The sequence below is a fragment of the Trematomus bernacchii genome, unplaced genomic scaffold (genome assembly GCF_902827165.1).
Source record: "Trematomus bernacchii unplaced genomic scaffold, fTreBer1.1, whole genome shotgun sequence".
NCBI lineage: Eukaryota > Metazoa > Chordata > Actinopteri > Perciformes > Nototheniidae > Trematomus > Trematomus bernacchii.
In genome coordinates, this window is record NW_022987674.1 from 85,001 (window position 1) to 106,320 (window position 21,320).

At 41.3% G+C, this 21,320-nt stretch overlaps 2 protein-coding genes across 4 annotated transcripts; one reads left to right on the forward strand and one right to left on the reverse strand.

Moving 5' to 3' along the window:
* Positions 1 to 2,040: 2,040 nt before the first annotated feature.
* On the reverse strand, positions 2,041 to 11,422 carry LOC117487538 (ELAV-like protein 1). Of its 2 annotated transcripts, none has more exons than XM_034136180.1 (8): positions 11,266 to 11,422; positions 9,892 to 9,947; positions 9,729 to 9,800; positions 9,162 to 9,342; positions 5,744 to 5,847; positions 5,109 to 5,262; positions 3,733 to 3,958; positions 2,041 to 3,194 (listed from the first exon to the last, which is right to left on the reverse strand). In XM_034136180.1, exons 2-8 carry the CDS (start codon positions 9,925 to 9,927, stop codon positions 2,873 to 2,875), a joined length of 1,095 nt encoding a protein of 364 aa, XP_033992071.1. In that variant the 5' UTR covers positions 9,928 to 9,947; positions 11,266 to 11,422; the 3' UTR covers positions 2,041 to 2,872. The 2 variants fall into 2 exon arrangements, with proteins under 2 accessions (XP_033992071.1, XP_033992072.1); XM_034136181.1 differs by having other exon boundaries at positions 2,873 to 3,194; positions 9,174 to 9,342.
* A 786-nt stretch (positions 11,423 to 12,208) lies between these two features.
* stx6 (syntaxin 6) lies at positions 12,209 to 20,755 on the forward strand. 2 transcript variants are annotated; one of them, XM_034136185.1, is made up of 9 exons: positions 12,209 to 12,416; positions 13,348 to 13,517; positions 13,998 to 14,092; positions 14,508 to 14,567; positions 15,278 to 15,406; positions 16,457 to 16,563; positions 17,554 to 17,648; positions 17,757 to 17,880; positions 19,621 to 20,755. In XM_034136185.1, the coding sequence occupies exons 1-8, from the start codon at positions 12,382 to 12,384 to the stop codon at positions 17,831 to 17,833; spliced, it is 768 nt and encodes a 255-aa protein (XP_033992076.1). In that variant the 5' UTR covers positions 12,209 to 12,381; the 3' UTR covers positions 17,834 to 17,880; positions 19,621 to 20,755. The 2 variants fall into 2 exon arrangements, with proteins under 2 accessions (XP_033992076.1, XP_033992078.1); XM_034136187.1 differs by having other exon boundaries at positions 17,757 to 17,873; positions 18,384 to 20,755.
* Positions 20,756 to 21,320: the final 565 nt, after the last annotated feature.

A 21,320-nucleotide genomic window follows, 5' to 3' on the forward strand; every position in this document is an offset into this window, starting at 1 on the left:
GCTCTCCTCTTGAAGATGCTTGCTAATACTTTACTTTTTATTAAATTAAACCAATACAAATGTGTTTCTTCGACAATGTTACTGTTGTTTACTTTTCTCTTTAGCTACCTTTTTTTTACTATTGTTTTTTGTAGTATTTTAATGTATTCTTGTAAGCCACTTTGAATTTTTTTTAAACAATATAAAAGTTTTTGTAATTATTTTTTATGTTTCCACTTAATGTTTAAAATACTTTTTTTTTTAAATTTAAGTATTTATTCATATTTATTTTAATTGTATATTATAATTTTTTTCTGGATTCACAGATTTTTTCATTATCATATTCTTTATTATACTTTTTCTAATGCAATGTCTCCTGGTTTTTATTCTGTCTTCTAAAGAACTTTGAAACTTATAACTATTTAAATAAAGTATATTATCATTATTAGTTTTAAATATTTCCATTTACTATCAAATACATGATTATTAATAATATTATAACTGACATTTAGCTCTTTAAAGGTAAGGATTTTAAAAATGTACTTAATTAAATAAATGATCATATTTAGTTTTAATGTAATCCTTATTAAAATGCTTTATGATGATAGGCTCCCTGAGCTCAGCGGTTGGACTGCAGTAATGAAAGTGGAACAACAGCGCCCTCTGCTGGAGACACTGCAGCATTTACCGACTTCATTTCAACTCAATTAAATGCATTTAAAACATTTATTGAATGTTTTTAAAAAGTCAAAACAAACATAAGCGATAATAAAAACAATAATTCTGACTTAAAAACCTTTTTATTTCAAATTAAATCGTTTTGAACAGTTCTATATGTACTCCTTATTACAACTTGTGGCGTAGTGGACTAATGCGTTGGGATCAGGGGAGCACAGGTTCAAACCCCACTGCAGTCAGCATGTCGTTGTGTCCCTGAGACACTTCACCCCAAAGTGCTCCTGTGGGGATTGACCACAGTATTGAGTATGTAAGTCACTTTGGATAAAAGCGTCTACGAAGTAACATGTAATGCAACTTAAATACTTTTACCGTTTATCAAATCATTATTATACAACACAGCATATTCTGTGTAATTGTGAAAATACTGGGCAATAAACCCCATTCTGATGTATGTAACAAAGCAGCACACTTGGTTTTGCAGCAAATACAATTAATAACTATAATAATCATCACTTTCTTTCTGTGGCTGAGGACTTCTTTGTTAGCGTAACGCTCAGTGTTTAACGAGAAGCTTGATTATAAATATTTAATAATAATATTTACAAGTATTACAAGTAAGCAGAGGACACCAAACCAACTGAGATCTGTCTGTCCGCTGCATCTACGCACACACTGTACCACACACACCTACACCACACACACGCACCTACAGCTCCTAAAGCATATCATCAGGCTACAGCCGTTGTGTATTTTATTTTGTGAAGCACTAAATGGTTTTAGAAAAATATTGACTCTTTGTTTGTAGATATCTACTAAACTAAAGCAAATAAAGAGAGTAGGCCTGTTATACTGAGTGATATATATGATACACACTGCTCTGCTTTCTGCACGGACCTCACAGCTGTTCTCTCTGGAAACATCGCGTCGCGATGAAAGCAGTTAATAAAATAATATCCAGGGATCTTTGGCGGAAATCGCGCTCCATTTTAAGGCGGAGCCTCGCATAGGACGCACGCCTGTTAGCCTGTTCCACCATTATTCGTTTTCCGAGACTAGGAAGGATTCTTGCCTCGCTTCTGAAGGAAGTGACTCGGAAGACATGTCCTACCAAGGAAGCGTCCTCGACATTGAGAAACACCCTCGGTCTCCCATTGTCCGGAGACGTGTGCGGGGGATGTAAAGAACAGGAGCGTGGCTGGAGCGGAGAGAGCGGGTCGTACGGATGAGGTCACAGAGGTATTCAGGGCTTTGTGAGTCAGGAGCAGAACCTTCAACTGGATCCCGTAGTGGACCGGGAGCCAGTGTAGTTGGGCAAGTATGGGGGTTATGTGGGCGGACCTCTTTGAACCGGTTTGTCCGAAAAAGAGGACAACACAACACTTCACATTGTTTTTACATAAGCAGATTTTTTTATTGAATAAACAGTCCAACATCACAACAGAGCTGCAATCCAAAAGCAGAATACAAATTAAAAATAAAAACTAAAATACAGGTAAAAATGGCGTCTGAACATCAGGTGGGTTTTTACCCGAGAGCCATTTATAAAAATATGAAATAAAATCTGTGAGCGACTTAAACTGACATTCAGCTATAATCATATATTTATATATAGCTGTTTTCTTTTCAAAGAGAGGACGACCTCAGTGTGTTTACATCAAAACTAAATGGACTGCTTCACTTCAAATGTAAAAAAAAAAAGAAAGAAAAGTCTGAAATGTTTTCAATTGGGCATGCTGGGAAAAAAAAAAAAAAACTTGTATTCACATTTACACAAAGAAAAATTTGGCTCAACTGAAAAACTAAATATTTTTCACATACTTCTTTTTTTTACTAACTCTCTGCAGGATTTAGCCCCGCCCCATCTCTCTCTGCAGGACTAAGCTCCTCCCCTTCTCTCTGCAGGATTTAGCCCCACCCCATCTCTCTCTGCAGGACTAAGCTCCTCCCCTTCTCTCTGCAGGATTTAGCCCCTCCCTCTCTTCTCTCTGTAGGATTTAGCCACACCCCTCTCCCTCTGCATGACTAAGCTCCTCCCCTTCTCTCTGCAGGAATTAGCCACACCCCTCTCTCTGCAGGACTAAATTCTTCCTCCTCTCTCTGCAGGATTTAGCCCCTCCCTCTCGCCAAGCCCTCCCTCTCGCCAAGCTCCGCCCCTCTCGCCAAGCCCCTCTCCATACACGCCCTGCCCCTCTCCCTACAGGCCCCGCCCCCTCTACTTATGGCCCTTGCTGGTCTTGAAGGACACCTGCAGGACTTTGTCCCCCAGCCGGTATCCGTTCAGGCTGTGGATGGCCATGGCCGCCTCCTCGTAGTTCGTCATGGTGACGAAGCCGAAGCCTTTGCACTTGTTGGTGTTGAAATCTCGGATCACCTTCACGTTGTTGACGGCGCCGAAAGGTCCGAACATCTGCCAGAGGATGGCCTCGTCCGCGTCCTGGCCCAGGTTGTAGATGAAGATGCACCAACCGGCGGAGGGGTTGCCCGAGACTCCGCCCCCTCCGCCACCCATGTGGTCAACGCTCATTGGAGAAAACCTGGAGGAGAACAGGAAGTGAGTTTTTTTAAGGCGAGCAGGACATTGTTTAATCACGATGTTAACAGCTTTGAGATATTCGGCTACCTGACATTAGATTACTTTACCTGTGAGAGGTTAGCATTAAAGTTAGCATTAGGTTTAAAGGTGAGCTTTAGGGTTGTAGATGTAAACATTGGCGTTAGAGAGGTTAGCATTAGTGTTAGAGAGGTTAGCATTAGGGCTAGAGAGGTTAGCATTAGGGCTAGAGAGGCTAGCCTTAAGTTTAAAGGTGAGCTTTAGGATTGGAGACATTAACTTTAAGGTTATGGAGGTTAGCATAGCAGTGAATGGATGAGATTAGGGTTGGAGAAGTACGCATTAGCATTAGAGAGGTTAGCATTCGTGTTAGAGGTTAGCATTAGAAAGGTGAGCATAAGTGTTAGAGAGGCTAGCATTAAGTTAAGAAAAGTAAGCGTTAAGGTTAAAGAGGTTAGCATTAGGGTTAGAGAGGTTAGCATTAGGGTTAGAGAGGTTAGCATTAGGGTTAGAGAGGCTACCTGAATCTCTGCTGCTGGTGATGCACCGGCCCTCCGAAGCGCCGTGATTGGCCGTGGTACATCTGTGACATCATCTGGGAGTTCCTGGCCTGATTGGGGTTGGCAGCGAACTTGACTGTGATTGGCTCAGAGGTGCCGGGCGGCGTGTGGCCGTTCAGGTGTTTGACGGCGTCCTCGGCCTCCGACCTCTTATCGAATCGGATGAAGGCGACTCCCCGAGACAGACCTGGACAGCCAATCAGAGCAGAGGTGAGTGGGAGGTGGTCACATGACTGGGAAATACAGCTTTTAAAGATGAGATATTTACTGTTTTTGAACGATAATTCATTGTGTGAGTAATTGTTCATTTGGAAATGTCTCTGCAGTGTGTTTTTAATCTGGAGATTTGCTGCTCTGTTTCATATTAAAGTCTTTGGACATTTAAACACATTTTACCTACTTTTTGACAAGTGTGCAAGTTTTCTGACATTTTTCTTATACTGCTCCAATAAATTAACTTATCGATTAAACTTGATAGAAAAATACTATAAACTGGACAGTAGAAACTATTTTCACAACAAATCATTCATCTTTCATGCAAAAATTCTTTAAAATGTTGTTTTCTGCCTCTCAAATGTAACAAATGCTGTATTTGTTTTGCTCTTTGGGTTTCAGACGAACAAAACAAGACATTTAAAGACAGACTTGAACTTTGAGAAGCTAATATGGACCGTTTCACTATTTCCTGACTTATTCAACCATTGTTGGGCCTATTTTCTGGCTTTTTTCATACACAGCAACAATAATTCAAATTATGTAGAATAATATTTATCAATTTGGTTAATGTCTTAAAAACAGAGTCAATATCTTTGGGTTTAAGAATGACAAGACTAGGCCTTTGAGAGGCTAGAAGGGTCATTTTTCCCCATTTCCCATCTTTTTGGGCTACATTTTTGACATTTTTCTAGGGTTAGGGTTACGATAGGATAGGTTATGACTGCAATGATAAATCAACTTATCGATTGGTTGGCGAGGATGGACATTTTTCAGTACTTTCCAATAATTTCTGACATTTTACAGTCTTTTGGGGCTTAATATCAGACATTTCTCACGGGTAAGGGTTACGATGGTGAGTGGTTGGCTAGGATGGACATTTTCACAATTTTCACATATTTTACACACTGTAAAATATGTGAAAATTGTGAAAATGTCCAAAAACACTTTTTGACAATATTGGGGTTAATTTCTGACATATTTCTAGGGTTATGGTTATGGTTATGATTGGTAATGACTGCTATGATAAGTTCATTTATCGATTTGAGAGGCTAGGATGACATTTTTTCTCTATTTCCTGACATTGAATGCACTAAACTAAGATTATTAATGGTGGTTATTACCGGAGGCCTGGTCCACGAGCACCCTGGAGTTGATGATGTGTCCGAAGCGGCTGAACATGTCCTCCAGGTCGGGCTGACTCAGCGTCCTCGGCAGCCCGCTGATGTAAAGGTTCGCGTCTTTAATCGTGTCTGAACTCGGCCGGGCGAAGGAAACCTGCAGAGGAGACGGGAAGCATCTCAGCGTGCCGCATTCACAGACAAACTCCAATAAATACATCAAAAATAAATCAACATTTTACCAAATTAAATATACAGTTACATCCATCTTAAAAAAAAAACAGAGATATTTTAAAAATTGGTGTTTAAATATTCAATGTGAAAAAATTGAAATATAAAAAAAAAAATCCCAAATTAAATATACAAAAAAAAAAAAGCATCCAGGTTGTTCAAAATAAAAGCATTAATTTATGAAAATGAAAGTCTGGCACATTGTCACTCTGAACTGAAGAAACTCACAGATTCAGTGTCAACATGTGTCCATAATAAAAAATAAATAAATAAATAAAAATGACATCAGTGTTTTCAAAAATACCTTCATCCGTCAGACAGTGCAGGAGAGAGCGCCCTCTAGTGTCCGGGAACATAACACATCTTTCAGGTGAGACAGAAAATCAAAGAGCTCCTGGGATCTTTACCTTGATAGTTTTAGACTGTAGCCTCAGGCCATTGAGCGTACTGATAGCCCTCTCTGCATCATTAGCGTTAACAAAGTTAACAAAGCCGTAACCTAAACTGTGGCCTAGAGAAACACAAAGGAAAACAACAAAATAAAATAATAAAACTGTCTGCGTGTCAGCCGCCACACTCTGGATATTCACAAAACGACAATAAAAAAAACTGTGAAAAAAAGTACAGGTTTTGAAAAAGTAAGAACATTAAAATCTTTTGAACAAACAGAGAAAACTTCAAACACTGAATATTTCCTCAGAGTGAGACCTCTCCTCGTTAAGAGCGACCAATCACAGCGCAGCGGACCTTTGTGTCAATAAAGGTTAAAATATAACGATGATTGGACTTCATTTGCAAAACGCTAAGGGTGCGGCTCATGGATGTTTAATAAGAACTGGATACAGCGTGGGAGGCGGGGTCTCGTTATTTCCTATGAGAGCTGCTCATTGGCGCATGAGGACAAAATGGCCCAACTTTTGAGAGAGCGAAACGTCACAGATTACCCAGCATGCCTGGCTGTCAGAGCAGAAGAACACGTGGGTGTTTCTCAATGTCGAGTAAAGCTGCTCCAGAGCCACTATTTTAAGCATACAATTTCCCCAAATCTGTGGCGGAAGATGTAAGGAGGCGGGGCCTCTCATATGACGCACACCTGCACACTTGCTAGCGTGTTCCACTCTTCGTTTTCCAAATGGCAGGAATTTTTCTTGCCTCGCTTCTGAAGCAAGTGACTCGGAAGACATGTGCTACCAAGCAAGCGTACTCGCGATTGAGAAACACCCCATATGTGCGCTCACAGAGCATGCTCCCCTTAAGCCCCACCTCCTGTCATTAAGCCCCACCTCCTGTCATTAAGCCCCGCCCCCGAGCTCCCACTCTCGGCTCAGTAGAATGAATGGAGACAGAAAATAAACCTAGATTCGGCTTTTAGTGCATTTTACAACTTTAAGGACCGAATGATTCTAATAAGGGCTATAAGATAGTTCATACTGGGAAGTTTATTTAGTTTAAAAAAAATTATCCTCTGATTTACAGACGTCTCTTTCCCCATGTTAGTCAATGGGAAAGTCTTTCTGGGCCGGGTGACGTCACGGACTGATACGGAAGTTGCCGTACCGCCGTTTGGACACAACGGATATTGGGCACAGAGTCCGGAGCACTTCCTGTGGGCTTGGGGTGCAATATGCGATTATTTTGACTAATATTCCAGTTACGATATAATTCTTGATATCAGAGGTAATGGCCTTTGAACAGGAGCGCTCACTCTGAGGAAAATCTCGGTGCATAAATCTAATGATAAGTTTCCTTTACTTATTCAGAATAAAAAAAGATCAGGACATTCATTGTTTAGGATTTACAGACATTTTCAAAGCCTGAAAAATAAAAAACAGGTGAAAACATAATTCAAACAGTTGTACATTTCAGTTAAAATAATAAAAACAGACATTAGGCGCGTTCACACCGCAGTACTTTTCCCACTTTAGTTCCGATATAGTTCCGAAATGTCGCGTTCACACCAAAAAGAGCCGGAACTAAAATTAGTTCATCAGAACCTTTTTACCCCCTTGTTCGTCCCTGCTAGAGAGCAGGGACTTTCGTGGGAGAAAAAGGTTCCTATGTCTGATTGGCTGGGCGGATTGCAAACCACGCCCCGTAAAACTCCCAAAAAGTTTTGTGAAGCCGCCATTTTATTATCCTGGCATTAGCATTAGCATTAGCCCAGCGCAGAAACGCAGAGAGACTAACTTATGGCAACACAAAAGAAAACATGGGAGCGGTGGAGATGAGGAGGTGTCGGCGTTCTGGAGATTTACTCTGAAGGCTTCAGTAGAAGCTGCTGGGAGTCCCAGCAGCTTCTACTGAAGCCTTCCTCAACTCCGGGGACTTCCGGCCGGGGACTCCGGGTGGCAGTATACGCCGTGAAGTGGTTTGCGGCCTGCCAGTAAACCCAAAGCAGAAGAAGAAGAAGTGACGTCAGCGGCGTCATTTGCCTAATCCTCCCTCAGGGACTTATCCCGGTGTGAACGCGTTCTGTACTTAGTTCATGAGAACTAAAGAGTTCTGATGAACCTTTGTGGGAAAAGTACTGCGGTGTGAAAGCGCCTATTATGGGTTGGGCGTTATGATAAAAAAAAAACCTGTTCTGTCACAGAGTATTGATCCACATATTGCCCAGCCCTGATTAGCACCCTCAGATACCTGACAAACACTGTTGTTATTCAACCTGGTGTGAAAAGTAAAAAAAAACATTACAACAGTGCAGGAAAAAAATATTGAGAATAATAAAAAATAAAAAAATATTACAGCATTGTCCTTCAAAAATTACAATGAGATTGTATTAAAAACAAAACATTTAAAAATCATCAATAAACATCAGAAAAGAAAATTCAAAACCGGAAAGAAAAGAGTACACAGGAAATACGCAAGATATTACTTCAACTAGAATTACTGCTGATAATACTACTAACTCTACAAAGCAGTACCAGGAAGTAGCATTTACCTAATTCTAACTTGTTATAAAAGTACAATAAATCAGAACTGAAGCCCTTGAAGTCAAACCCTTATCTCAGTAGTTCTGCAGTAGCATCATTACAAATACTCATGAGTAATATCGAGTGGTGCAGGAATGAGTCTTAAACCCCTGACATTTCCTCACTTCCTGTCCTCTGGTCAATGGGTTTCTCAATATGTTTTTGGTTGTCATCCTGAAATAAGGTCTTGTCAAGCTGAGGAGATTTTAACGTTTTGTTTTACAACATAAAATACCCACAGGTCAATTTAAAAATGGAGACTTGCAAACAAGTGTCTAAAGGAGACGACTAAACGCCATCCATCACGGTCAACGTTAGCCACCTTTAGCTTAGCAGTGGTGACGTGAAGTCATGTGACCGTGCTGTAGTTCCTTTATAGCCCAACATTAGCCTCCTTTAGCTTAGCGGTGGTGACGTGAAGTCATGTGACCGTGCTGTAGTTCCTTTATAGCCCAACATTAGCCACCTTTAGCTTAGCGGTGGTGAGGTGAAGTCATGTGACCGTGCTGTAGTTCCTTTATAGCCCAACATTAGCCACCTTTAGCTTAGCGGTGGTGAGGTGAAGTCATGTGACCGTGCTGTAGTTCCTTTATAGCCCAACATTAGCTTTTTACTTCAGAAATCATAAAGAGGTGTTAACATGTGGAGATTATCCTGCTGGACTAAACGTATCATAAACGTTTGTTTGGCACGGAGATTATTTTCTGACATAATCCAAAATCACATGGAGAAATGTCATTGGACCAGGGAGATGCTGCCTTCAGGGACCAACACAGAAATACCTCATCCGTGCACCACTCTTTCATTGTACAATTGTAGTGTAAATGTAGTAAATGTGTTTTATGAGACGTACTGTCAGGGTTACCTGCCACTTTGTCTCGGATCAGTTTGGCAGACTCTACGTCTCCCACGCTGCTGAACAGGCTGCGCAGCTCGTCCTGACTCATGCTCTGCGGCAGGTAGTTCACGATCAGGTTCGTCTTCGAGTCGTCGTCCTCCATCATCTGCTCGCTGTAGCCGTTATCATACAGCTCCTGAGACACACACACAATGTTATCATGTCTGGTAGTGTTGGTCTAGACTCTAGAAAGACTGACACACATCGCTAAGGGCAAGCGGAGGAAGGACTTTGTTCAGATGAGGGATGAGCATGTGGACTGCCTCTGAAAGGAAACTGTGAAATTATTTTGTTTTATTTATTTGATTTGTAGGTCTATGCTTTTAATACTGGTGCAAGTTGAGGGTGTGTATGTGTTAGTGATGTACATGGTTTTTGTTCAATAAGAAAATACCAATAAACATATTGTGAAGGAAAAAAACAATATTATCATATACACACATGTTGGTATAGTGTTCCTTAAAAAGGTGACTGCACATGTGATAGTAAATACAGTTCAGCCAATCAGAAGCCAGCACTCACCTTTCCAGCTCCTCCTTTCGGGATGTGCTGACCGTCTCTGATGTCACTCTGAGACGACTGCACCTCACACACCTTAAACACACACACAGATAAGTTTAACACACAACACACACCTCAAGGACACACACACACACACACACTTCTACCTGAGTGATGGACTTACCTTCAGGTACCGGATGTGTCCTCGTCTTAGGGCCATGGAGATGACTCAGGTGATCACTGCGTTAAGAGGGGAGGGGGATCATTTAAGATCATTTGCCAGACTTCTTTTTACATTTTATGACATTATTATATTAATATTTGCAACAATGAAAAAGGAACACAAAAAGCAAAAGATAGATGTCACAACACCGTGTTACATGATGTACTGAATGTTAACAACATATTATATATACAGTATGTTTAGCATTTAGTATTGTATTTGGTCAATGTGGAGCAAATTAAAAAACTTCAAATACTGTGTAGAGTAAATCCACAAGCTACCCTGCAGTATACAAAGTCATTCAAACTAGCTGCACCTTTACCAGCTTTGAGAACACTTTCATGATCAATCATTATAAAACATATCATATATATTATTCTGAAATGGACCAATCTGCACAATGACTACTTTTACTGTCGCTACTTTCACTATATTTTGATGATAATACTTTTATACTTTCACTTGAGGAACATTTTGAATGCAGGACTTTTACTGTAACAGAGTATTCCTACACTCTGGTACTTCTACTTTTACTCAAGAACAAGATCTGAGTACTTCTACTTTTACTCAAGTACAAGATCTGAGTACTTCTACTTTTACTCAAGGTCAAGATCTGAGTACTTCTACTATTACTCAAGGTCAAGATCTGAGTACTTCTACTTTTACTGAAGTACAAGATCTGAGTACTTCTACTTTTACTCAAGTACAATATCTGAGTACTTCTACTTTTACTGAAGTACAATATCTGAGTACTTCTACTTTTACTCCAGTACAAGATCTGAGTACTTCTACTTTTACTCTAGTACAAGATCTGAATACTTCTACTTTTACTCAAGTACAAGATCTGAGTACTTCTCCCACCGCTGGTGTGTTTTACCGCTAAGAGCCAGGTATACACTGCTTGTGGTCATGTTATGGTTAGTATGGTTTTAAACAGCAGTGTGTAAACGGTTGTTAGCCAGGTTAGCGTTATTTTTTAGTTAAAACTCATGTAAAATGTACCAAACGGAGCTAACGGCACTTTTTTTTTACACAAGCTACTCTAGTATCTACACACGTTTCCACTTTCCATAACAATACTGCGTATATTCTATTATCCTGAGTACTTTGCAATAACAATCTTAACGTATAAGATCTTGTTTTTCTTATTTTGTATCTTCTTAAACTGTGTTTAAACCTGCCTAGCAACCAATCTGATTTCTGATGTCTTTCTTTCTAACGGCTAACCGCTAACAGTTAGCCGTTAGCCACATGTTAGCTCCGCGGCCGCTCTTACTAAAAAGCTCCGCAGCTTCACGCGGGCAGCTAACTGCTAACACGCATTATATTTCTTACCAGTAGATGTTTCGTGCAGGTGAGACACCGTCTGTTATGTTGATTCACGAAGGATGAGCTGCTGCTGTGAGGCGGTAAAAACGACAGATTAGCTTCTTAGCTCCTCTACGCTCCAACAAAGAAAACAAACTCACGTTGAAGGAGGTATCGCGATACTTCCTCTTCTTCTCTTTGGTGTCATGGGAGAATATCACCACCTGCTGTTTTGTTGTGTTTAGAATCTGTATAGTACAGTAAAGAAAGTAGGTTACAAACAAGGACAACAAAACAACAACTCGAAATTATCTGTAGTATTCCTTTTTATGCTGGACTTCTAAAGATACATGTTTTATTTTGGGGAATGTTATTTAATACAAATAAGTGTATTCTGCATATGATTTACACAATTCTGATATTGTCTTTATTTTAATAAGAGATATAATAGTGGGAGATATGGCAACATTGACGATAACTCTCAGATATACAAAATATATATATATTGTTAATGTGGTAATAATACATTATTTCTTTGCAAAAATACAGTTTATTGTGAATTATTCACATCAATGTTTGATTACGTATTCACTGCAGGACTAAGTCTGTTTTCTGTAAATGTTATTTACTTCTTCTACAGCACTAACATTCTTGTTTTGTGTATTTTATTGTGTGTGTAATGTTTTTTTCTATTGCAGGTCAAAGATTATTTTAATATATTTTACAGTGTGTTTAAGGTTATTTCCCCATGGCAGGACTACAATTATTGTTGTTATATTCCATAGTATGTGTAATTTAGTTTTTCTTCTGCAGGACTAACATTATTTTTTAATTATTTTATAAATATATTTTATTGATTTTTTCATATGTTTTTTTCCTCTTCAGGACTAACATTTTGTGTATATATTCTATATTTAATTTATATAAAAACAGTCTCTGGTGTAATGTGATACACTTCCAGCCCTGTGTGTGACGTCACAGCGTCGCCTCGCTGCATGTAAACAAAGCGCCGCGGCTGCTGCGGTTCTGATGGAGACAAACTGAGAGGAATCGGAGAGAAAAGTGGATGAAGTTCGTTCTTTTTGATCCGGAGCCGATGGCAGTGTGATGGCAGTGAGATCAGACTGAACCAGAACCAGCAACATGTCTATGGAAGACCCGTTCTTCGTCGTCAAAGGGTCAGAACCGAGCTAATGCTAATGCTAACAGCAGGGTAGCTTCTAGTTTTACCATGTAGACAGAGGAGAGCTGATCAATGATCGATTAAAACAGCAGGTTATTAACAGGGAATAACAGCAGGCTAACTGCTAAGCTAATGTTAGCTCCCAGTGTGTTGTGAGTGAGTTAGCCGGTTAGCATGTTGCTATGATGTTAGCACTGAGTTACAGTCACTGTTCAGGGTCACAGTATTGTCCGTTAATTACATAAATCATATTCCTGAATAACAGTAGAAACACTCTGGAAGAGGACCTGCATTCAAAATGTCCCTTCAGTAAAAATACTGAGTATTTTCAGCAAGTAAACGTAGTGTTACTCGTTATGTTACTACTATGTGTATTATGTCTATATTACTGTTGTCTGTCTGTCTGTCTATTTAGAAACAATACCTTTACATTAGAATTACAGAATGTTATATTATTCTGTTTTCAACACTAGCGAATACATATGAGAGCATTTTAATATTGCACTTTACTGATTAAGATGGAATTGTAAACATTGTACAGTTATGGATACATTATTATTCCTACATCATGTGTATATCAAATTAGTTTGTAATGTATAAAGTTACCAGTAATGTAAGCTGATAGATAAAAGCAGTTCACCTCTGAGATTTACTGCAGTAGAAGTATACAGTAGCAGAAAACTGAAATTCCTCAAGTACAAATCCCTCGAAATGAATGTCCTTCATTTACCTGCTGTCTAATTATCAATATATAACATTTAAAGTTCAGTGAAATAAAAAACTAGATGCCTAGTATTTCAAGCATGACAGGCTTAGTCAGCCAATAGGACCGATAGCTTTAGGGCTAAAGAAGATAACTAGCTACCTACTTCTGTCATGCAGAAGGCAGTGAACGCCTCACAGATGTGTTATGATGTTTGTTACAGGGAGGTTCAGAAGGCAGTGAACGCAGCACAGAGCCTCCACCACAGATGGAGCGAGCTGCTGCAGGAAGGGGGCGGGGCCTCCAAGGAGGAAATGGACTGGACGACCAATGAGCTGAGGAACAGTCTGCGCTCCATCGAGTGGGACCTGGAGGACCTGGACGAGACCATCAATATCCTTTAAAACCCTTGTAGAATCTGTTTTATAAAATCATGTGTTTCAAGCCATACTAGTGAGTATCCATTTAGTTTCCAAAAGGAGGCATACCTAGGAGCCAACATTAGCATGTAAGGTGTCAGCAGAGAAAAGGGTCGTGAAACCTAGAATTATTTAAAGACAGAGGGGACAGAGGTCAAGAAAAGTTTAACTACGGATGCAGTTTGAGGTGCATATAAGCTCTGAGATTCCCCTTAGACTGTAGGGACATTACGCTATTGACTGCTTTGTTGCAAGGTAATGTGTCTCTTATTGTGCTGTACAGCAATATACTATTTAACTTCAACCATCTCTCTGTCTGTGTTTTATTGATTCCTCTTTGTTTAATGTTGTGAGTGTTCACATCGGATCCACGACACCCTGACGTGTTGTAGAGATCAGAGATGTGAAGTGTTAACCTGTGAAAGATGAGTGTTTTTCTTAACTGTCTGTGAACGCATCGTCGAGTCCAACCCAAAGAAGTTCAACCTGGACATGGCAGAACTGTTGAAGAGGAAAGCCTTCATCACCAGCACCAGGCAGACGGTCAAGGTAAGCTTCACTTACATCAGGTAAAACTCACCTCCGTGCTCAGGTGAGGAGTCAGTGTTTTATAAAACAAACTGAACACCAAGCCCCCAGGAAGTGCTCCGGACTCTGAAGAACATATTCGTAGTGGCCAAACGGCAGTACTACAATTTCCGTGTCAGTCCGTGACGTCACCCGGCCCAGAAATACTTTTTCTCTTTGACTAACATTTATTAGAATCATTAGGTCCTTAAAGTTGTAAAATGCGCTAAAAGCCGAATCCAGAATTGGGTATTCAAATTTCACTGGTATTGGTATTGATTTAAATTCTGGTATTGTGACATCCCTAGTTGCCGTTAGTCTTCACGCTGAACTGCTAGTGTCTGATTTGATTCCAAACGATCTGATTGGCTGCTGACTGTCCTTTTTTGTCTTGAAGGAAATGAAAGAACAGATGTCGAGTCCAGGTGCGTCTTCAGGGGACAGAAAGAACCACCAGGTAACTGACCACAGGGGTACTTTTATACTGGAACTGTTACCAAAAGCCTTTAGAAAAGCCTCAAACAAGAGACCCAAACAGACCCCCTATAGTTGCCTTAACTCTTAAGGGTTGAAGGTAAGAAAAGTCCCTGAAGGTTATAGACCAGGTAGGCCAGGTCCTCAAAAGAATATGATGGTAGGGTTGGTCCTTGGAGTTTATATATGAACAAGGTAGGGTAGGTCCTGATGTAAGAGATAAGATAAGATGGACCTTTATTAATCACTGTGGGGAAATTCAGTAGTTTAAACATCAACAGGGTCAGAAGGAAAAACAGGACAGCACATATTCACACAAGCTTAAAGATTAATACAATTAAAATGATATACAGCTAAGTAACTTTTAAAATAAGAAATGAATGAAATGAACATATTTGGGGTATGGTAGGGCTTTGGAAGTGATAGGATAGATAAGTCCCTTGAGGTTACAGTGAGGGAAGGGCAGGTACATTGAAGGGGAAATACGTTTTTGGATATGGAAAAAATATATATTTCCTGTCATTGTAAGCAAAGGACAACGAACCTTGGAACCAAAATCCTGTGTTCTCATGAGTTTCCCTGGTCGAGGGTTGAGTTTTTGATGCGATTTTCCCTCATATTCGTACCTTTTGTCAGCCGAAGCTGCTGCAAAACGTAAGATGTCTGACAGTGTGTGTGTGTTGTTGTGTCCAGGCTCTTCTCGGTGAGCGCGGCCCTTCAGGTCCGATCTGGCAGCCCGGAGGTAACAAATACAGCCGCCTGGACAGCCAGCTGCAGAACGCCAACTCTCAGTGCATCGAGGAGCAGCAGGGCCAGCAGCAGGTACACAAACACTGGAGCCATGATACAGCCGATGCAAATGCTTGCCTTCTTACATCAAGCCCCCAGGAAGTGCTCCGGACTCTGAGGAAAATATTTATAGTGGCTGAACGGCGGTACTACACCTTCCGTATCAGTCCGTGACGTCACCCGGCCCAGAAAGACTTTTTCCCATTGACTAACATGGGGAAAGAGACGTCTGCAAATCAGCTGATAATTTTTTTTAACTAAATAAACTATCCAGCACGAACACTTTTATAACCCTTATTAGAATCATTCGGGCCTTAAAGTTGTAAAATGCACTAAAGCTGAATCCAGATTTAATTTCTCTCCATTCATTCTACGGAGCCGAGAGGCGGGAACGCAGGTGCCTGGCGTTCTAAAAATAGCGCAAGTCATCGCCAAATAAATAAATAACTTTTGTCTTACATGAATACAGAAAATAATGTTTCTTTTCAAATATGACGGATACAAGTGGCTGTTCAGAGGGGGAGGGGGCTTCTCCTAAAAAAAAAAGACATTATTGGCTTCCTAAATAAGTAGTGAGTCTTAACATACTTTTTTTACCTGACAACAAGTGGACATTTCAAGTTTAAATGGACTTGTATTGAATGTGAGTTATACAAGTGATTTCATTTAGGAGCAGTTGGGTTAAACACGATACGAAGGGTTTAATACACAAAAAGATGTAGGCCGATTATCACAGATGAGTGAGGGGCTTCTTATAGAATGACGACCAGCTCAAGGGGTACACGAGACAAAAAAGGTTGCATTAAGATTTCCAGTACTGTATGTTGCATGTTTTTATTTGAGTGTATTTACTTAAAATTAAATGTGTCTTTAGGTTGACTTACAAAATCTGTCCAGGGACTACAGATGAAAAATAGCCTCTTGGCACATTTACAGAAATGTTGATTTAATGTGCACTGTCCCTGTTAAATAAGTGAATAAATAAATAAATAAATAACAGCGCTCTGAGCGATGACGCACTATGGGGATGTTTTGGGTACCTGCTGGATTCAAACAAAGCATGATAATGTGTGTCTGTATCAGATGATTGCAGAGCAGCAGGACGAACAGCTGGAGCTGGTGTCGGGAACAATCGGAGTCCTGAAGAACATGTCGGAGAGGATCGGCATGGAGCTGGATGAGCAGTCTGTGTAAGGACTTATGCTCTACGTTCGGTTTGTCCCGGGAGGCAACAGACTGGGTAGGGCCTTGAAGGAATAAAAGGATAGGGTAGGTTGGAGATGACTGTAGGATAGGATAGAGTGGGTCCTTGGAGGTTTCATCAGGATAGTGTACTGTCCTGGAGGTTAGAGTGAGGGTATGGTAGGTTTTTTGAGGTTATATGAGAATGGGGTAAGTGAAGTTCATTTCTAAAGAATACACTTTTAGGTCTTCTAGGACCAATCAGACAAATACATTTTGGTCAGTTTCTGTAGGCAAAAGTTAGCATGGTCAAAAAAGGCGTGTAGCTCAGTTGTTGAGGGACATGAAAAGCAGGTGAGGGACAAGGACAGGAAGTGAGGGACAAGGACAGGAAGTGAGGGACAAGGACAGGAAGTAAGGGACAAGGACAGGAAGTGAGGGACAAGGACAGAAAGTAAGGGTAAAAAAAGCACCTGGTGTTGAAGCGACATTTCTAAAAGTGGCCAAAAGTTGGGACTACAACTTCCGTGAGTCTCCTGACGTCATTGGGCCCAAAAACAAGTTTCCCATAGACTTGCACTGGGAAAGAGACGTCTGTAAACCAGCGTATAATTTATTTTGAGGTCATTAAACTACCCAGTACGAACCCTTGAGTATCCCTACTTTTAAATCATTACGTCTTTGAAGTCCCAGATGCGCTAAAAGCCGAATCCAGAGTTTTGTATCCTCTCCGTTCACGTGACTGAGCCCAGAGCGGCCGTGACGGAGCAAAAAAACCTTCTGAATCAATAAAACTATTCATCTTATTAAATGTAATTTCTTTAATGTAAATAACTTGGCAGTGCATGCCTCCCTTTGTTTGCAGAAAACAGGTTTTTTCACGGCTAAATGCCAAGAAATATGTTTTAAAATATGATATTCGGTTAGCTGACAAAGCAAATGTTTTGACTCGAGCTCATCGGGCCGGACTTGATGAGTCTTTGTGGGTTTTCTTGCAGGATGCTGGATGACTTCACTCATGAGGTGGACAACACTCACTCCAGATTGGACAATGTCATGAAGAAACTGGCTAAGGTGTCGCACATGACCAGCGGTAAACGGCCCTCATACTGCAGCAGTGACAGAAATAACACAATGGATGCTCGTGGTTTGAGCTTGTAGTTAATTAGTTGATATTTATTAACAGTATGTTTTCCCACAGATCGTCGTCAGTGGTGTGCTATCGGTGTGTTGCTTGGAATCCTGTTCATCGTCCTCCTCCTCTTCTTCATCCTCTGATTGAGGCCTCCTCCTGTCAGCACTCATCAATCTGTCTACTGGACTCTGTCGGACTCTATCCCACTCCACCTGACAATCGACTCTGTCGGACTCTGTCGGACTTTACTAGACTCTACAGGCCCCCATTGGACTCGACTGGACTCTACCCGACTCTACTGATCTCTAGAAGATCTCCACCAGACACTACTGGTTTCTATTGTACCTCTACCAGACCCTATTTGACTGAACTGGACTCTACCAGACTCAGCCGGACTCTATCACACCCCACCGGAATCTACAGGCCCCCATTGGACTCGACTGGACTCCACCTGACATTACTGGTTTCTATTGTACCTCTACCAGACCCTATTTGACTGAACTGGACTCTCCTGATCTCCAACTTTCTCTACCAGACTCTACCAGACTCTATCAGACTCTCCTGATCTCCAACGGACTCTACCAGACTCTACCAGACTCTACCACACTCAACCAGACTCTACCAGACTCTACCACACTCAACCAGACTCTATCAGACTCTCCTGATCTCCACCGGACTCTATCGGACTCTACCGGACTCTACCGGACTCCACCGGACTCTCTCGGACTCTCCTGATCTCCAACGGACTCTACCACACTCCACCGGACTCTACCGGACTCTACCGGACTCTATCAGACTCTCCTGATCTCCACCGGACTCTATCGGACTCTACCGGACTCTACCGGACTCCACCGGACTCTCTCGGACTCTCCTGATCTCCAACGGACTCTACCACACTCCACCGGACTCTACCGGACTCCACCGGACTCTATCGGACTCTCCTGATCTCTACCGGACTCTACCGGACTCTACCACACTCCACCGGACTCTACCGGACTCTCCTGATCTCCAACGGACTCTACCAGACTCTATCAGACTCTCCTGATCTCCAACGGACTCTACCAGACTCTACCAGACTCTACCACACTCAACCAGACTCTATCAGACTCTCCTGATCTCCACCGGACTCTATCGGACTCTACCGGACTCTACCGGACTCCACCGGACTCTTTCGGACTCTCCTGATCTCCAACGGACTCTACCACACTCCACCGGACTCTACCGGACTCTACCGGACTCTACCGGACTCTATCGGACTCTCCTGATCTCTACCGGACTCTACCACACTCCACCGGACTCTACCGGACTCCACCGGACTCTCTCGGACTCTCCTGATCTCCAACGGACTCTACCACACTCCACCGGACTCTACCGGACTCTACCGGACTCTATCAGACTCTCCTGATCTCCACCGGACTCTATCGGACTCTACCGGACTCTACCGGACTCCACCGGACTCTCTCGGACTCTCCTGATCTCCAACGGACTCTACCACACTCCACCGGACTCTACCGGACTCCACCGGACTCTATCGGACTCTCCTGATCTCTACCGGACTCTACCGGACTCTACCACACTCCACCGGACTCTACCGGACTCTCCTGATCTCCAACGGACTCTACCGGACTCTACCGGACTCCACCGGACTCTATCGGACTCTCCTGATCTCTACCGGACTCTACCGGACTCTACCACACTCCACCGGACTCTACCGGACTCTCCTGATCTCCAACGGACTCTACCGGACTCTCCTGATCTCCAACGGACTCTACCGGACTCTACCACACTCAACCAGACTCTACCGGACTCTCCTGATCTCCAACGGACTCCACCGGACTCTACCGGACTCTACCAGACTCTACCGGACTCTCTTGATCTCTACCGGACTCTACCGGACTCTACCACACTCTACCGGACTCTACCGGACTCCACCGGACTCCACCGGACTCTACCGGACTCTCCTGATCTCGTTGTCTGTCTGTTTTCTGCTGAGTCGACTGAAGGCACTTTTTGGTTCTCTGAATGTCTGACTGTTAATCATGTGGAGGTCAGACCAGGTGGAACCAGGTTTGATGTGTGTTAAAGAATCCTGTTTGTTTTATTTAAGGGCTGAAAAAAAAAAATTCCACTCGACTGAAACTCTTTTTTGAAAACCACTTTAAATCCATGTTTACTCTACTTTGAAAACCACTTCATGTTTACTCTGTTTTCAAACCAGTTGAACTTCAATCCAAGCTGGACTTAATCATAACCGTTGACTCCAGTATATCTATATACCTTCAGTGTAACTACTTTAAAGTGTTTAACTCCGCTTGAATCTTGACATTAACTAAGTATAACTTAAAGATAAGTGTATTTCCAACTCAGTATTTAACTCTGTTATTTTAACTCCATGTTAACATCATTTTATCTCCGTTTAATTTAATTGGTTTGACTCTGGTTCATTTCAGGTTCAACTCTAGTGCAATTCATATTTAATCATGTTACCACCATAATTGTAATCCTGGTTTAACTCCGTTTGATCAAGACTCAACTCTAGTCCAACTATGGTTTTAATCAGATTGAATTCTTAGTTTCAGGTTTAACTCTCGTTGAGTTAAAATGTGGTTTAATTCCAGTTTATTCTTGATTTAATCATTCTTCAACTCCAGTTTAACTCTGGTTAAATTCAGGTTTAATCTTGATTTAAACCCAAATTAAACTCGGCTCAATTTCAGGTTAAATCCTTTTTTAACTGCAGTTCAAATATGGTTTAATCCTGGTTTAACTCTCTTTAATGTACCTTTAATCCTGTTTTTTAGTTTAGTCTGCGGTTGAAATTAATTTAACGGTTCGTGGAAAAAGAGTAATAACACTAAAACTTCCTGTTTTTGTTTACAGTTTGCGTGTTTTGTTTTACTGACTGAATCTTTTTATGTTTAATGTTTTATTTCAGTTTATTTTATTGTTTTTTGTTGTGTCCCACATTATCAGATTCACGGTACGCACGGTGGTAATGAACGCGTTTCCTGTTTTAACTAAATAAAACTGACTGTTGCAAATAAAGTCTATAAATACAAAGATTATTAACAGACTGACTTTGGATCTGTTCTCACTCTCCATAAATCCATCAAGTTGTTTTACAATTAATTTCACAACACAATTAAGTATTCATCAATTCAGCAATTAAAGGTATGGTAGGTAAGTTTGAGAAACCGGCTCGAGATACACTTTTTATATTCCATGGAATGCTCTTAACATCCCGATAGCAATGAATATCTGAAGTGCTTTGACAAAAAATCCATAAATAAATATCATCTGTGGAAGCTGTAGTACTGTGAAAAGCACGACCAATCATCTGAGCCGGCCCGGCTAAAATAACTGGACGGCCTACCTGCCTGTCAGCCTTCCATCTGTGCACAAACTTATCTCGTGCCCTCATTGGTCATGTGCGCGTGTGTGTGTTGGAGGAGGGGCTCTATAAGGAAGTGGCAGATTTTCTCTGGTTGTGTATTTTCAAATTCTAGCGCACTCGAGCCGGTTTCTCAAACTTACCTACCCCACCTTTAAGTATTCTCAGCAATTAATCCTTAGGTTGAAATTCCTGAACAAAATTATATTTATCAGATTTTCATAAATAGAGAAGTTTTG

Coding starts and splice junctions, on each gene's coding strand:
- LOC117487538 (XM_034136180.1), bottom strand. CDS start 9,927: ATGGCCCTAAGACGAGGACACATCCGGTACCTGAAG. Junction 9,801..9,891: donor GACACATCCGGTACCTGAAG/GTAAGTCCATCA, acceptor TGTGTGTTTAAG/GTGTGTGAGGTGCAGTCGTC. Junction 3,959..5,108: donor GCTCGTGGACCAGGCCTCCG/GTAATAACCACC, acceptor TTGGCTGTCCAG/GTCTGTCTCGGGGAGTCGCC.
- stx6 (XM_034136185.1), top strand. CDS start 12,382: ATGTCTATGGAAGACCCGTTCTTCGTCGTCAAAGG. Junction 12,417..13,347: donor CCGTTCTTCGTCGTCAAAGG/GTCAGAACCGAG, acceptor TGTTTGTTACAG/GGAGGTTCAGAAGGCAGTGA. Junction 13,518..13,997: donor GGACCTGGACGAGACCATCA/ATATCCTTTAAA, acceptor CTGTCTGTGAAC/GCATCGTCGAGTCCAACCCA.